The sequence below is a fragment of the Candoia aspera genome, chromosome 4 (genome assembly GCF_035149785.1).
Source record: "Candoia aspera isolate rCanAsp1 chromosome 4, rCanAsp1.hap2, whole genome shotgun sequence".
In the NCBI taxonomy this organism is placed as follows: domain Eukaryota; kingdom Metazoa; phylum Chordata; class Lepidosauria; order Squamata; family Boidae; genus Candoia; species Candoia aspera.
Window position 1 is genome coordinate 88,111,018 of NC_086156.1, and position 16,283 is coordinate 88,127,300.

Below are 16,283 nucleotides of genomic sequence, written 5' to 3' on the forward strand. Positions count from 1 at the left end.
ATGTGTCTTTCCTTTCATCTACATGGGAAAATCCTACTCAAGCTGCACAGCGACTGGGTCTTCTGTTGGAAGATTTTGGTGTTCTTTAACCAGCAACTATGACAGATGCAAAAAATGGACTTTCTGTACACCCTCAGGTATGGAAAAACTCAGATGAGAAGAGCAGGGCATTTTGGAGACCTCTCCTAACCAGCCCTGCTCTAGAACCTGAGTGTAAATGGTTAAGGCATTAAACTTGGAGAGGGGAGATGCACCTACAAGTTCACATTGATTTGCAAAATCTCACGGATTATGTTCCACCAGTTACCATTTCTCAGTCCTATTTGCCTCACAGGACTGTAAAGGGGATAACATTGCTGAAGAGACTATAGATGTGAACCTTTTGTTCCTAAAAAAAAGGTGTCATGTACCTCTGATGACAACCGGGGAAGGCAATGGCAAACCACCCCACTATAGTCTGCCAAGAAAACTTAGTAAAAGCGGTGTACCCCCAAGGGGTCAGACATGACTTAGTGCTTGCACAGGGGACCTTTCACCACCTCTAAGAATAAGTAAAAAAAAATATTTTTTTGTCCTAGAAATGGATTCTTGTGAACTACATGGACACATCTGTGTTTTTTTTTTCTTGGCCATAAACCAGAAGTGGTTTGCCATTCATGGATGTGTTCTCTACTTCTGTATAATCCTATGATTTCTTGGTGATATCCCTCAGCTTAACAGATCCCTGATCTTTCAGATACAAGACTGATTTTCAGAGAGTATTTATTTAGATAATTTATATGGTGTTGGGATCTGTTGATTGGCTTGTTTGCTATTTCCAAATCAAGTGAGTGAACACCTGTTTAGCAAGGAGTTTCTTGAATTCTGATACTGTCTTCTCTTTCCACTTTAGAGTCTTCTCCCTGTGTCTTCCCTTTTATTTACCAAGGAAAATCCTACACTTCTTGCACTGAAGTTGGAAGGAAGAACCACCCATGGTGTGCCATATCTACCATCCATGGTTACTTAGTGCAATGGAAGAATTGTTCCATTAAAGGTTTGACATCTTTACATTTCTGGGCTGTGTTATTCAATGGGTCTAGGAGACATAACCTTTGTCCTGAAACAGTCAACTGATTCCCCATTATAAAGTTTCTGAGCCTAAAACAGTACCAAATTAAAATAGGCATTGCAGGGTGTATTTAAGTGCCTCAGTGAGTTCAGCTGTCCTTCCACCATCATAATGTCATTCCCCATCAATATTCAGGTTACTGAACGTTTATATGAGACAAAAAATGTAGTCAGGATGAAAAGCCACACAAGCCCTGCCTCAGGAGTGGGTGCAGTGTCACAAAGCACGTAGTTATCACTAAAGAATGTACAGGCCTCATTTAGCTATTTCCCCCTCCTTGCCTGTTTAAGCAATCTCTGTGCTCTATGAGGGGTGGGGGGAAAGAAAAGAGAGAAGCAATCTCTTTAGGCAATCCCTCTTGTGCCTGACCTGGTTTTTTCTCCATGCCCTCACAGAGTGGAGAGATTGGAAAGGAAGGGATTACAAAAGAGAAAGCAGGCACAAAGTGGGTTTTTTTGTAGCAGGCTTGTAGCTCCCAGCCAAGGACAATGCATTCCTTTCCATGTGTATTCCCCTTTGTATGCCTGCTTACTGTCTTATAATCCTTCCTCTCCAATCTCTCCACTCTGCAAAGGGGGTAAAAATAATTCAGGTCAGCTGCAGGCCCAGGACAACGTGTACTGACTATAATGGCAATCACATGCCTGAGGTACACTGCAAAGCTTATAAATGTGCACTTTGGCCATACAGTTATTTTTCAGCACCATCGTAAATTTGAAAGTTGCTGTATGAGGCAGTTGGTAAGTGAGGTCTACCTGAGGTCTCCCTCACTTGCAGTTAGTCCATTTTCAGAAAGCACTGCACCGTGCAGAAAAACAGCTGAGATAGCTTGTTTAGGCAATCTCTCTGCTCTTCAGGAATGGGGGAGAAAAAAAAATGGGTCAGGCACAGGACAACGTGATACTATACTAGTTGATCATAATGACAAAAACGTGACTGAGAAAATGATACTGTGAAGGTGATAAATGTGTTCATTAGTAACAAAGGTGCTTTTTCATCACTGTTGTAACTGTAAGTGTTCACTCTCTGAGGCAGTTGCCAAACAAGGATGACCTCTGTGTGTTTTACACCTAATGCTTGTAGTTTGACAACACTATACTGCACTTTGTTGTTTTTGTGGTTTATCATGACATGTGCACTCAGCCCTTGTGAATGTCTCATAATGAATGTGGCATTGTTATAAATTCCTTTTTCAGATGCAAAATATATCTGACGAACTATACCTTTTAGCCATTTATAAATACAACCAATAGAGCTACTAAAAGCTTTTTTCATGATGCATTCCTAAAGCATTAATACTCACAATCAGAAGTCTTGAAATGACACCTACAGGGGCTTCAGTGTAGATCAAATGCATTGGTGGTCTCTTTTACCCTTTCTGGAAACTAAGGAAAGGGATCCATCCTTTGTTGGGTGGGCAGGGAAATTCCTTCCATGACCCTAAACCAAACCCATATCAGAATAAGGCTAGTTCCAAAGCAATGTTAGTTTTTCAAACTCAGGCTCCCCTGCCCACACACACCAAATTTTGGGAACAGAGTAGTTGTTCCTAAATGCACAATTTCTCATGTGTCAAAACATAAGTATGTCTCTTCAAAAGCACATGAGGAAGTGGCTCAACAATATGAAAAATCTGAAATAACATGACATAAAATATTGTTAAACAGCATATAACTTTTAACTCTCTTGTGCTTAGAATATGGAGGTAATTCTGATGAACAGCCTTGTGTATTCCCCTTTGCTTATGGTGGCCGTACATATTACACTTGCACCAATGAAGATGAAGAAATACAAAGATTCTGGTGTGCAACAACTGGGAGTTATGATAAGGATAAGCGATGGAGCTACTGTGCCGATACCAGTAAGATATCTGTGTGATGTTAGCTTTTTTGCTGTTGTTGGCATGGCTAGGCTACTTGTACACAAAAGAAACTAAGGAGACCTTTTAATGTAATTCAGAAGAAAAAGCATAAATAAAAGTTGACTGTGGTGCAGAAATGAGTAAAATTTGGAGCCAGAGAGGAAGAATATAGATTAGAGGTAGGGGACGGAACCAAGGTCCTGGATCCAGTCCCTTACATCTTTGGAATTAGGATCAATAAAGTCATAGGAGGTAAAAATGTTCAATTTAAAAGGCCAGTAGTGGCTTAATTATATTAATGTCTCAGCCCTGAATGGTCATATGAGATTAAGTAAGAGGGTTGATATATAGATAGATGGGGCAGGAAAAAAATGAGACAAATCTGACCTAGAAGTGAATCATCATCTCACCGACAGACCAATCAAAAGACTTCTGGCCACGATGGATATCAAAAGGAAATAGCTCAAGAACTGTAGCAAAGTCATTTAGCAACAGAAGGAAAGAGCTATGAGAGCAATCTACAGTATATATTGAGACAGTTTAAGGGAATTATTGTAGATTCAAATCCGTGAACCTGGCATCTGTACCAATAATTTCTATTGCTCTGTAGGCCAAGAAAGAGAGGAGAGAATGAACGTTTTCTGAAAATGGGTCATTACTGATAGGAGCAAACATGAACTATCAGTAAGAAATGCTACTTCTCTTCCACACACCCATTTACCCCTCTAGGCACTTCCTCACCACCACTGTTTCCATTTCCAATATTTCAAAAGCAGTTTGAAAGAAATCCATCATCATGTAATTGCCATCTCAAACAGCTGAGAACACTGAGAGACAATCAGTGTTCATTTTTGCTGCTCCGAAAGAGAGAACATTAATAATGGCATTCAGTCAGTACCTCACTCCCATCCACATTTTTAATTCATAATCTCCAAGAAGATCTGAGCAATGAGGAGGACCTGAAAGCTGCAAAGGAACCATTCCAATGCAGCCTTTAAAAGACCTGTGAAATACTGATATCTTGGCAAGATACTCTAGTAACTGAAACTACCAGGGGAGGGAGAGTCTGCTTGAGCTCAGGGAGTGGGCGGCAGGATGACGGAAGAGTACCAACAATTAAAAAATGGGAGATCCACCAACTCTGCGGAACTTCAGGATTTCAAATAGAAAGATTCATCTGAGTATAATTTCTGATATGCTGCAGTTGAGCCAGAAAAACATTAGCTCAGATGCTGAACACAGATGACAGCATAGGATCATTGACTCTCTCATTCTTCTTTCCATCACCTTTCAGGACTAGCTGCATATTCTCAGGGACCATGTGTCTTTCCTTTCATCTATAAGGAAAAATCCTACTCAGCCTGCACAACCGCTGGGTCTTCTAAGGGAAAACTTTGGTGCTCTTTAACTTGGAACTATGATAGAGACCCAAAATGGACTTACTGTACACCCTCAGGTATGGAAAAACTGCTATGATAAGATGGGAGGATTTTGGAGACCCCTACGAACCAGCCCTACATTAGAACCTGAGTCTAAATGGTTAAAGCATTAGTCTAGAATAGGGGAGTTGCAGCTACAAGCCCACACTGAGTTGCAAACTCTCACTGGATTACTTTTCACTACTTTCTCAGTCCTACTTGCCTCACAGGGCTGTAATGGGGATAACTCTGGAGGACAGACTATAGCTGGTCATCTTTTGTTCCAAGAAGAAAGGTGTCATGTAACTCTAAGAAGAAGTAAAATGAAGCCTTTTTTGGCTTAGAGGTTGAATTTGGGAACTACATGGACACATCCATGTTTTCTTGGTAAACTGGTTTTACCACTTGGAATATGATTTCTACCTTTCTATAACCCTTAGATTGCTTGGTGATCTCCACTGCTAGTGATAGCCAGGACTGACCCTGCTTAGCTTTTTTCAGGACCACCAAGGTTGGCCAGGTGCTGCTACCTCTTCTGACCAAAACTTATAGAGTAGTAAGAACTTGTTAGAAGTACAGTGAAAAAAAATCCCATTTAAGAATTTAACCTTTGCCTTGGTGAAGGGGAAGGGGGATCCCCAACAGTTGGCAGTTGTAGCTGAAGGTTGAAAGCAGAAGAAGAACTGAAGCTGAGATAGCTCTGTTCAACAGAAGGTTGATCCATCACTTCCTTAGGAAGGAAAAGATGAAGCTATTCTCCAGAAAGGATTGCAATTAGATAGCACCTTAGTTTGCATTTTTATTACATATTTGTACAGTTAGTTTTCTCTGTCCATTTTTATTTTTTTTTTAATATACAAATTTGTTAGTTTTATTAGATAAAAAGTTTGAACATAAATTTACATATAAAGAATTACACATTACAATACTATTACTTATAGCTAGACAAAAGAGAAAAAGAGAAAAGAGGGAAAAAGGAAAAGAAAAGAGAACAGAAGAGAAAAAAGAAGAAGAAAGAAAAAGGTTTAAAAAGCAGGATTTCCAACTAACTAAACGGTGGATCGTAATATCTTAGCATATTATCTTCTTTTCTTAATTCTCTAATATAACATCTATATTTCTATTTGAATTATATAATTAATATAATTAATATTTACATTTTATATATCCATAAGAACTTTTTGCATCGATTCAACATATTTGAAACAGGGTTTCCAATCATTTTGCAAATCATCCATATTTTTATCGTTTAGTTGATCAGTGAGTCTTGCCATCTGTGCTAAGTCCAGGGACTTGATTATCCATTCTTTGACTGATGGGGCTTGTTCTTCTTTCCATTTTGAGGCATACATAGTTTGAGCCACAGTAATCAAATATAATAAAAGTTTTCTATATTTTTTTTCCTAAGTCTTTGTCCATGAAGCCCAATAGGTATAACTCGGGTGTTTTAACAATATCTACTGCCAACATTTTACAAATAATATTATGTACAAATGTCCAAAATTTCTTAGCTTTTACACAGGTCCACCACATGTGGTATAACTTTCCTGTTTCCTTTTTACATTTCCAGCAGATATTTGAAGTGTTTTTAAACATTTTAGATAATTTATCTGGAGTTATACACCACCTGAACATCATTTTGTAAACAGTTTATTTCAAATTATAATTAAGTATAAATTTTAACCCCTTAGTCCACATCCTTTCCCAATAATCATATTCAATATCATGTCCAAAATTTTTCTCCCATTTAGTTGTACATTCCTTAATTTGTACATTTACCATTCTCATTTGTAATAACATTTTATGTGTTTTAGAGATCATGTGGTTATTATTGGCATAAACTTGATTATCCCACCAGGATAGTTCTTTTGTAAATTTATAGTTCTTCATATCTATTTTAAATTGTTCTTTTAATTGGATATACATAAACCAATGGCATGAATATCCCTCTTTTTCCAATTCTTCTCTAGTCTTCATTATATACTTAGTCCCCTCAAACTTTAATAGATCCGAATATTTTAACCATTTATGGTTTTCTATCTTTTCTCACCTTGTAAAGGCTTCTTGAAGGGAAGTCCATAGTAGTAAGTTCAATGTTAATATAGGCTTATATTTTTCCCAGATTCTAAGAATAGACTGTCTGATACAATGGTTATTAAACACTTTATTTGCTTTCAATTTATTATACCATAAAAACCCATGCCAACCAAATTTTATATCATGTCCTTCTAAATTTAGCAGTTTATAATTTTTTTAAGTAATCCATTCCTTTAACTATAGTAGACCACATGCCTCATAATATAACCTAAAATCAGGTAAATCCAAGCCTCCTCTTTCTTTGGCATCCTGTAGTAGTTTAAATTTTATTCTTGGTTTTTTCCCTTGCCAGATAAACTTTGAAAGATCTTTTTGCCATATTTTAAAAGTTTTATCTGTTAGTAATATTGGAATGGTTTGGAATAAGAATAGTATTCTAGGCAAAATATTAATTTTAATTGTAGAAATCTGTCCCATAAGTGATAAATTTAAATTTTCCCACCTCAATAGATCTTGTTTGATTTCCTTCCATATTTTTATGTAATTATTTTGAAATATGTCACTAGTCTTTGCTGTAATTTCTATCCCTAAGTATCTAACCTTTTTAGCATTTTTAATTCCTGATTTATTTTCTAATACAATCTGATTATTTTGTGACATATTTAAATTTATCATTTTTATTTTCTGTTTCTTTATTTTAAGACCAGCTAGTTCTCCATATTCTTGTAATTTTTTAAATAAGTACTCGACTGATGTTTGCGTATTTTGTAGAGTAATAATGAAGTCATCTGCAAAAGCTCTTAGTTTATGTTTCTTGTTTTATCTTTATTCCCTCAATCTGGTGGTCTTTTCTAATATCTTCTGTTAATACTTCCAGTACCAATATGAAGAGTAGGGGGGAGTCTCATTCCTTTTTCTATTAAGCATTCTTGTGTTGTGTCTTCATTTACTACAATTCTAGCTTTTTGAAATGTATAAATTGATTTTACTGCCTTTATGAATGTATCGCCAAAATCCATAATTTCTAAAGTTCTTAAACCTAAATTTCTAAATTTCTTAAACCTAAAGTTCCAATTTAGGTTGTTAAAAGCTTTTTCCGCATCTAAAAATAACAATGTAATCAGTTTTTCATTATGAGTTTGAGCATGCTCTATTATATTTAAAACAGTCCTTATATTATCTTTTATGTATCTTTGAGGTAAAAAAAGCTGTTTTGGTCATGATTAATTATTTCTTGGAGTATAATTTTTAATCTCTTGGTTAAAATTAGAGTAAATATTTTATAATCATTGTTTAATAGAGAAATAGGTCTATAATTTTTACATAATGTCGGATCTTGTTTTTCTTTTGAAATTAATATGATATTTGCCTCAGTCCAGGACTTGGGTATTGTATTTCCTGTCAGAATTGAATTTAATAGGTCTTTCAGTGGTAGTAGAATTTGGTCTTGAAAATATTTATAGTAGCCTGCTGAAAATCCATATGGTCCTGGTACTTTGCCTGTGTTCAATTTTTTAATCGCATCTATAATTTCTTGAGTTGTAATGGGATTGTTGACTATTGCTTTTTGATCTTTAGATAATTTCTTTAATTTGTGTTTTAATAAATAATTTTCAATTTTATCAATTGGAACTTCTTGTTTCTTGTATAAATTTGTAAAGAAATTATGGAACACCTTTTTAATTTTTTTATTATCAACCAGATCTATCTCATTTTCTCAAATTTTAGTAAGTTCCCCCCCCCCCCTATCTTTTCTTAGTTGATATGCTAGCCATTTACCAGCTTTATTGGCATATTAAAAGTTTCTTTGTTTAATATATCTCAATTTCCTTTCAATTTCATCTGTTGTGAGTATTCTTACTTGTTGTAGAATTTTTATTTTGTGATTTATACCCTCATCTGATGGCTTTGCTTGGAGATCTTTTTCTTTTATCTTAATCTGATCTAGAACCGTTTGGAGTCTTTGTTGTGTTTTTCTTCTTAAGCATCTGTTTAAATACATAAAGTATCCTCGCATATAAGCCTTGCTGGCATCCCATACTGTCCCAATATTTACTTCATTATTTAAATTCCATTCAAAAAAATTCACTTAGTTTCTTTTTACAGTCTTCCAAAACTTCTTTATTTCTCAGCAAAATTTCATTTGGTCTCCATCTGTAATTTTTTGGATGAAGTTTTATAGCCAATTGAACTGGATTATGATCAGAGAAGGTTTTGGGGAGAATTGTTACATCTAAAATTTTGTTTGCCAGATTTTTTGATAGCCATATCATGTTGATCCTGGAGAATGATTTGAATCCATCTGAATAAAATGTGTAGTCTCTTGCCATGCCATTTTTATGTCTCCAGGCATCTACAGTGGCCAAATTTTCTGTAATATCAAAAAATGGTTTGGGTAATCTTCCCTGGTTATTTTTAATTTGTTGTTCTGATTTCCTGTCAATAGTGGCTAAAGTAACCCCATCCCAGTCCCCCATCATAATCCAGCTATTATATGGCAGTTCAGAGAGTTTGTTTAACAAATTTTGGTAATTTTTTTTCTGATTATCATTAGGGGCATATACTCCAACCAATATTACTTTGGAATTTTGTAATTCTATTTCTATTATTATGTATCTCCCATTCTTGTCAGCACTTATTAATTTAGGATTTAAATGAGGCTTCACATACATTACAATTCCATTTATTATTATTTTTCATTTGCTGCTATATATTCATTTCCTAGTTTTTTTTTTTTTTTCAGGTATTTAATATCTTTTTTCCAATATGGGTTTCTTGAATACATATAATATCTTGTTTTAATTTATATAAGTAATGAAAAAAAATTCTTTTGGCTGGCGTGTTAGCTCCATTTATGTTCCAAGAAAAACATTTTAGTTCATTCATTAGAAAGAAGTACTGCAAATTCTTTGGAGCTTGAGGCTAATTCCTCTGTACTCTGTTCTTCTGTATTCAGACGTTTCCCTTTACTTTCTTTACTTTCTGACCTATCTCTTCTATCTTTGTCTTGTTCCAGATCTTTCTTGTATTTTTTAAGGAATTCTTGAGCTTTGGGGATAGTATTCAATTTATATCTGTGTTGTTGAAATGTGACACTAACCCCCTCTAGTATTTTCCAGCTAAAGGGGATTTTATTTCTTTTTAAAACCTCTGTAAGAAAGGAATATTCTCTTCTTTTTTTCAGGATTCTCAGTGGTATTTCCTTCAATATCATAATCTCCTTTAATATTTTTTTTCCCCATAGGAAGCCTGTATTATCAATTCTTTTGTCTTTTTTTCTAGAGAATTCAGTTATTATATCTCTTGGTTTCTGATGGGTTTTAGCATATTTTGAACTAACTCTAAACACTTTTCCTATATCTTCTTCTAGCCTCTTTTCCTCCCATTCAATTAAATTTGCAAGCATTTGTACTACTGTTTCTGTAATTTCTACCTCTTTCCTTTCAGTTACTCCCCTGAGTCTAAGACAATATTCTTTTTCTTTTAACTCTAACACAGTTAACCGATCTAATTCATTATCATTCTCTATTTCTAATTTCTCAACTCTTTCTCTTACATCTTGAATTTCTGCTTTCATTCTTTTATCCGTCTCTAGCTTTTGATCTAATCTTTTTTCAAATCCATTTATTTTTTCCTCCAGTAGTTGTGTTAGATTTTGAATAATATTTTGGATTGTTTTTGTGTGAAGTCCTCAAACATGGCTTTCAGCCATTCTCCTTCCCCAGCTTCTGAGCCTCTCCTGTATTGTCTCCTTGTATTCATTTTTAATATTATATAAATCCTTATTTACTTGGCCCAGGAACTACCCCTAATACAATACAATACAATACAATACAATACAATACAATACAATACAATACAATACAATACAATACAATACAATACAATACAAATATATATATATATATATATATATAACAATGTGTAGTATCTGTATATCAAAATATACAGTTCAAAATAATCTTATATATAACTTCAGTACAGTACAATATGGCGATAGAAATTAATTAATTAAATTAGTTCCTTTTCCAATGGAGACTTGTAGTAGAATTTTTTCCTCCAGAAGTGTAAAGTTTTTTTTTCCTCTGCTCAGAAAGTTTCTTTCTTTCTTTCTTTTCTTTTCTTTAATCAGAAGTTGTTATTTCTTTTAGTAGAAATGAAGGGGGCAGCAGAAGTGCCTAGAATACTAGGCTACTCATGTGGTCTCTACCGATTTTGCCTCCTGGCTTCTTGGCTGCTTTCTTGTTGTGGTGAAAGTAAAGGTAATAAAAGGGAAAGTAGAACTTTCGCCTGCTGCTCCAAAGCCACTGGAGTCCTTCATCAGCAGCACTCTTTCTTAGTGTTGCCTCCGTGGTCTGCCTGTCACTCCAACTCCGCAAGACCACAAGCCGTTCCGTGTTGTAGATGTTAGATCCCTTGAGCTCCTACAATGCCTGACCTGCCACCATTCCCCTTCACCAGAAATCCCCAGTTTTCTCTGCCCATTTTTATGTAGGGGAGGAGTCATAGGAGTCATTGGGGAGATACCATTCAGTGGGGAAATAACCCACTGAATTGAAAAGAGTAGTTTTGAATAATTTAAGTTTAAAATCCTTTTTGTCCAAGTGGTTGTAGCTATTTAAATCAAAAGTACTTTTCCATGTGTGAGTGACAGGCTGCTAGGCCAATCTGACAGTGTCTTTAAGAGTGTGCAGCTCGCAAAGGTATCAGGATATAAGGAAGGGCTGTCCTTTGGATCGAAAGTTGAAAAGGTGGTTTGGAATAGGTAAGAAGCTGCACATTTTCCTGGGATCCTAGGAAAATGCTTGTCTGAGGTTAAAGTGGTGTGGGAAGATGTAGTTTGCATGCCTAGGCCTGCTCTGCAACACCTTTTCAGCTTCTGATCCAAGCTCTGCCCCTCCTAACCAGGGTAGTGAATGAGCAGATGTACAGCAGCTGTAGTCCTTCACTGGCCATGAGTTTGTTTGTTTATTTTTCAAATTTCTATCACCACCCATCTCCCTCAAAATGTGTACTCTGGTCAGTTTACAATAATTACAATAATACGTAATACATTGAGTTCATCAGTGAAAGCAAAGTGTTTTCTTCAAAGTACCCTGGAGGCTATTTGGGAACCCTTTAGGGTTCTAACTTTTTCTAACTTTTTTACTGCATAAATACAGTTTTCAAGCTTGTATAATATGCTGCATCTTAATAAATTCCATTCCACCTGGAATCTCAGTCATCTCATTGCTCGTTCAATTCTACCATTTTATAAGATTGCCTCTTAAGGAAGTCCTGCTTAATTCCTTTTCCTGTAATACATTTTTTTTCCTCTTTAGAACCACTTCCTTGCAAGTTTCCCTTCATTTTCTTTTGGAATGCCTACACTGCCTGTACAACAGTTGGTTCTTCTGATGGCCAACTGTGGTGTGCCACAACTAAAATGTATCACCAGGACCGCAAGTGGAAGTCATGTGCTGTTGAAGGTAGGAGAAACAACAGTGTGGAAGATACCATGCTTTTCCTTTTTTCCCCAAAATCCAGAGAATTTGAATGGCTTGCAACAATATTTCAATGTAGCAAATGTTCTGTCAGAGGGGAGTTCCATGTAACATGGGATGGGCAAATGAAGAGCTTCAATTACAGATAAAATGAGGTCAGGGTTGAGGGAGGAAAAGCATGTCAGTGTGTGTTAAATGAGGTATTTGCAGTGGATGGGTATGAATGTGGAAATGACTAAAAGAATAGGGAGAACGAAGGCATTGAGACAGGAGTGGAAGAATGAGCCCTCAGTGAGGAATGACAATTAGATGTAGCTGGAATGGAGGAAATGACAAATATTGTGGATGGTAAGGAAAATGCTCCAGAGGGTTTTTTTTTAAAAAAAAAAGGTAAAGAAAAGATGCAGAGCATGGCTGCTGGAATTCTTTCCAACTCTTTTACCAGCAGTGGCCCTAAGCTTCTGTGTATGGATTTGTTGGGACACAGAGGGTGGGCTGCATGTGCTCCAAACTGGGTCAGATAATGAAGGAGAAGGGCTAGAATAGAGCAGCTAGCAATATTCCAAGCATGTCCCCAATTGTTTCTACCAGAGGAATACATTCAGGAATACATTCTGTCATATGTTTTGATCTCCCTTCCATTTTTCCTTTTCCCATCTTGAAGGTTTCTTCAAGACTTTAACGAACCTATTTTGTAAGTCCAGTAAAAAGTCCTTATCCAGGTCAATTTCATGGCTTGTCAACTGTACTTTCACTTCAGTTGTTTTCTCTGTCTCATAGTCCATATTATCATTATCATTATCATTATCTTCCAGTAGTTTTGCAAATTCTTTATGTTCTGATATTTCTGCCTCAGGCAAAATTTGTTTCATCTCTTTATCTTGTAAACCTTCCAAGATATTCTCTATCACATCAATAATTTCTTCTTTAATATGTATAGGACATAATCTATTCAAAGAAGCATGTGACATTGCTGAGACTTAAGTTGCTATCTTTGACCCCATTCTTAAATGTCTCATGAAGTATTTCAAAGGTCAAAGCATTCTTTGTCAGTTTGCAAGTTCCAATGCTGACCAAAGATGAAAGACAGGCTCACTTTTTTTCCCCTTTTCCCTTTATGCCTGGAATCTTTTATCCCCTCTAATGTCCAATTTCTAAAATTATACAGCTTCAAGTTGCTGTTTTGACTAAAGAAAAAGAAGTTGGTTCCCATGAATGTACTGTTCATTTATATAATTATTTCCAAAACCTTGTAGCAAGAGGCCTAATATTCCATTATTCCAAGTTTGTCTGGTCCCTTAATTTACTTCTAACTTTCTTATATCAGATTCTTATTTAGCTTTTGTCCATTTATTTCCAATTTTTAAAGTTCTTTAGCTTATAGTAAATTTTTCTTTTATTCAAGAATGAAGGTATAAAAATAATAAAATAAAATAAAGTAAAAAGAATAAAAGTAAACTCACCAGGCAGCTTTGCAAACTTGTCATTTTGAAGACCTCTATAATGTCCTTAAGAAAATTGAATAGGTGATTTCCGAAAGTGATTAGAAAGTGAGTGAGCCAGCTCAGTGTGCTTTAAGAGTTTTTCTGTGGTTGAAAGCATGATGGTTCCCTTTGTCTCCCAGCACTGAAAACCACAGGAAACTGCTGTCCTGTGGTCTTCTCATCAGAAGCAGATGACTGGAGAAGATGTGGGTGACCTCCCATCCTCTCCTTATCTTTCAGTCTTAGCTGCAGTTCTCGCCTCCGCTCCTTCAGAGACATCTTAGCTCACCATTCCTCACCTAGAAGCTTCTGTATCCAGACCATTGTCTTGGTTTATCATTTGAATTTCCACTTTAATATTCAAGGGTTTAACCAACTTCTTTTGTATATCCATTAGCAAGTCCATATCCAGGTCATTCTCTTGGCTTGTCATTTGTGTTCCCACTTCAGTTGACTTCTCTGTCTTATAATCCACACTTTTTTTTTTTATTTTCTAGTATTTCTGGTTCTAATATTTCTACATTGGACAAAAATGGTTTCACCTCTTTATCCTGTAAATATCTCAAATTATTCTCTTTCACATCTGTCATTCCTTCGTTAACATCTTTCGGACATAGTCTATCCATAGAAGCAGACATGATTGCTGACATTGTGGCTGTAAGTCTCTTACCCCATTCTTCAAAAATCTCCTGGAGTATTTCAAATGTCATAACATCTTGTATCAATAAATTCCAGAACTAATGGGGGGGAAAAAGGGGGGAAATCTTTCAATTTTTTTTTTCCTTTTGCTTTTCTGCCTGGAATCTTTAGTCCCCTCTAGTGTCCAATTTCTGAAACCATAAAGTCTCAAATTTCTGTTATGACATAGAGAAAAAAAAATTAGTTCCCATAAAACAATGCTTATTTATAGAATGATTTCCAAACTATTATAGTAAAAGTCCTAACATTCCAAATTTGTCTGGTCCTTTAATTGATTCAGAACTTTCTTGGATCAGAATCTTATTCAGCTTTTTGTCTTTTATTTCCAATTCTTTAGATTCTTAAGTTTATAGTTAATTTTCCTGTTATTCAAGAATGATTTACCAGGTGGCTTTTCAAAGTTGTCATTTTGAAGATCTCTATCAGTCTTAAGATAGTTAAATAGGTAATTTCCAAAAGTGTTTAGAATGAGTGACCTTGGAGGCTAAATCCTATGAAGAATGTTTTAAGGAACTGGGAGGAACTAGCCTAAAGAAAACAAAGCTTAGGGGAGACACAATAGAAGTTTTCCAATACTTGAATGTCTATGACAGAGAAGAGGGTGTGGATTTATTCTCCATCATCCTGGAGGGTAGGACAAGAAACTATGAGTGGAAACTTACAGAGAGAGATCCAAACTTGAAAAAAAGGAGGAATGTCCTCTCCATAAGACCTATGGGTTTTAGCCAGATAAGATTAAAGCTCACCTCAGTACAAAGGCTATCCTCTTTATCTTTGTGTTTCCAATATCTACAGAATATGAAGGCAGCTCTAATGGCCAGGCCTGTGTCTTTCCCTTCATTTATAAGAAGAGAACATTCAATGCTTGCACCAATGAAAATGAAACCCATGGAAGATTTTGGTGTGCCACCACAAGGAACTATGATCAAGACCAGAAATGGAGCTATTGTGCTGATACAAGTAAGATAAACCAGGAGCTGCTACATTAGGAATCAGAAGTGGGAAAATCCCTTAAAATATCTCGGGTACAAATCTAGGAAAAATGTCTGCATAGTATTGGAACAGAAATGTGCCATAGGGATTATTGCAGACTAAAAGAGAAGAAGTTTACTTGTCCATCCTTGATCTATTGATCTACCATGGTTAGAAATCCATGGTAGCCCTTTATTTATTTAATCAACTTGTATGTCACCTCTAGGCAACTCACATATTAGCATTAAAAACAACAATATAATGTGAAGGATAAGTAATGATACCAATGGAATATCAGGGAAAAACAAAAGAAAAGAAAAGAAAAACAAAAATCTCCCACTACTCATCATTTAATATGAATCCAATACCAGAGAGTAGCTCAAAAATCACCCTGCCCTAAGGCCTGTCTGAAGAGCCAGGTCCTTAAAGATTTAAAAAACACACCAGAGTCAACGGTGTATGGAATTCAGGAAGAATGCTGTTTGCCACATCTTGCAGGACCCTAGGAGATGGCAGCCACAGGGAAGGGCCGTCTCCTGGGGTCCTGCAAGATGACACTGCTTTACATCTGGGACTTGGAGGAAGCCAATCTTACCAGATCTTATCAGCTGGGCAGAAGCTATAGGGCAGATATGATCCTGCAGGCATCCAGGTCCAAAGCCATTTGGAAGTCTATTATCTCTTAAATGAGGAAATGTTCAGTGCTTTTTTTTAAAAGAGAGAGAGAGACAGAGAGAAAGAGAGAGAGAGAAGAGCTGCAGCATATAGCTGTAAATCTCTCTCTCTCATGTTGCTTGCTTCCTGCTTCATGTTTCATCTATCAATCAATCATCTATCTTAAGGAATTGACCATCTACCCTTTGTTCCAGGACTGCACTCATGAGGGCGTGTTGGTCAAGAGGTGGAAATACAGTGATTCTTCAGGTAGGACAAAAATAGACAGAAAAGAGAAAGAAATGCTCGAGCTGCTAACAGTTAGGTAGGGAAACGATCTGGTTGCAGGAGTTTCTCAGATGGTAGCAGAGTCTGAAAAATAGGTATGCCGTATTACAACCTTTGTAAAGTTCTCCCACAATCCTTCCATTTTAGGATGGGCAACTGCTGCCCTGCAAGCCTCATGCAGGTTTCTAGTCCTCATTTTGCAGACACCAAAACTCCCCAGGATTGCAGCTGATGAAAACTTAAACTACCTATTTTAAGCATCTGAGAAGCTTAGCC

The 16,283-nt window shown here is 36.1% G+C and overlaps 1 protein-coding gene across 1 annotated transcript; it reads left to right on the forward strand.

Moving 5' to 3' along the window:
• Positions 1 to 217: 217 nt before the first annotated feature.
• On the forward strand, positions 218 to 15,980 carry LOC134496350 (epididymal sperm-binding protein 1-like). Its single transcript, XM_063302082.1, has 7 exons — positions 218 to 260; positions 893 to 1,036; positions 2,808 to 2,972; positions 4,267 to 4,428; positions 11,749 to 11,895; positions 14,889 to 15,053; positions 15,935 to 15,980. Exons 1-7 carry the CDS (start codon positions 218 to 220, stop codon positions 15,946 to 15,948), a joined length of 840 nt encoding a protein of 279 aa, XP_063158152.1. The 3' UTR covers positions 15,949 to 15,980.
• The last annotated feature ends 303 nt before the right edge of the window (positions 15,981 to 16,283 follow it).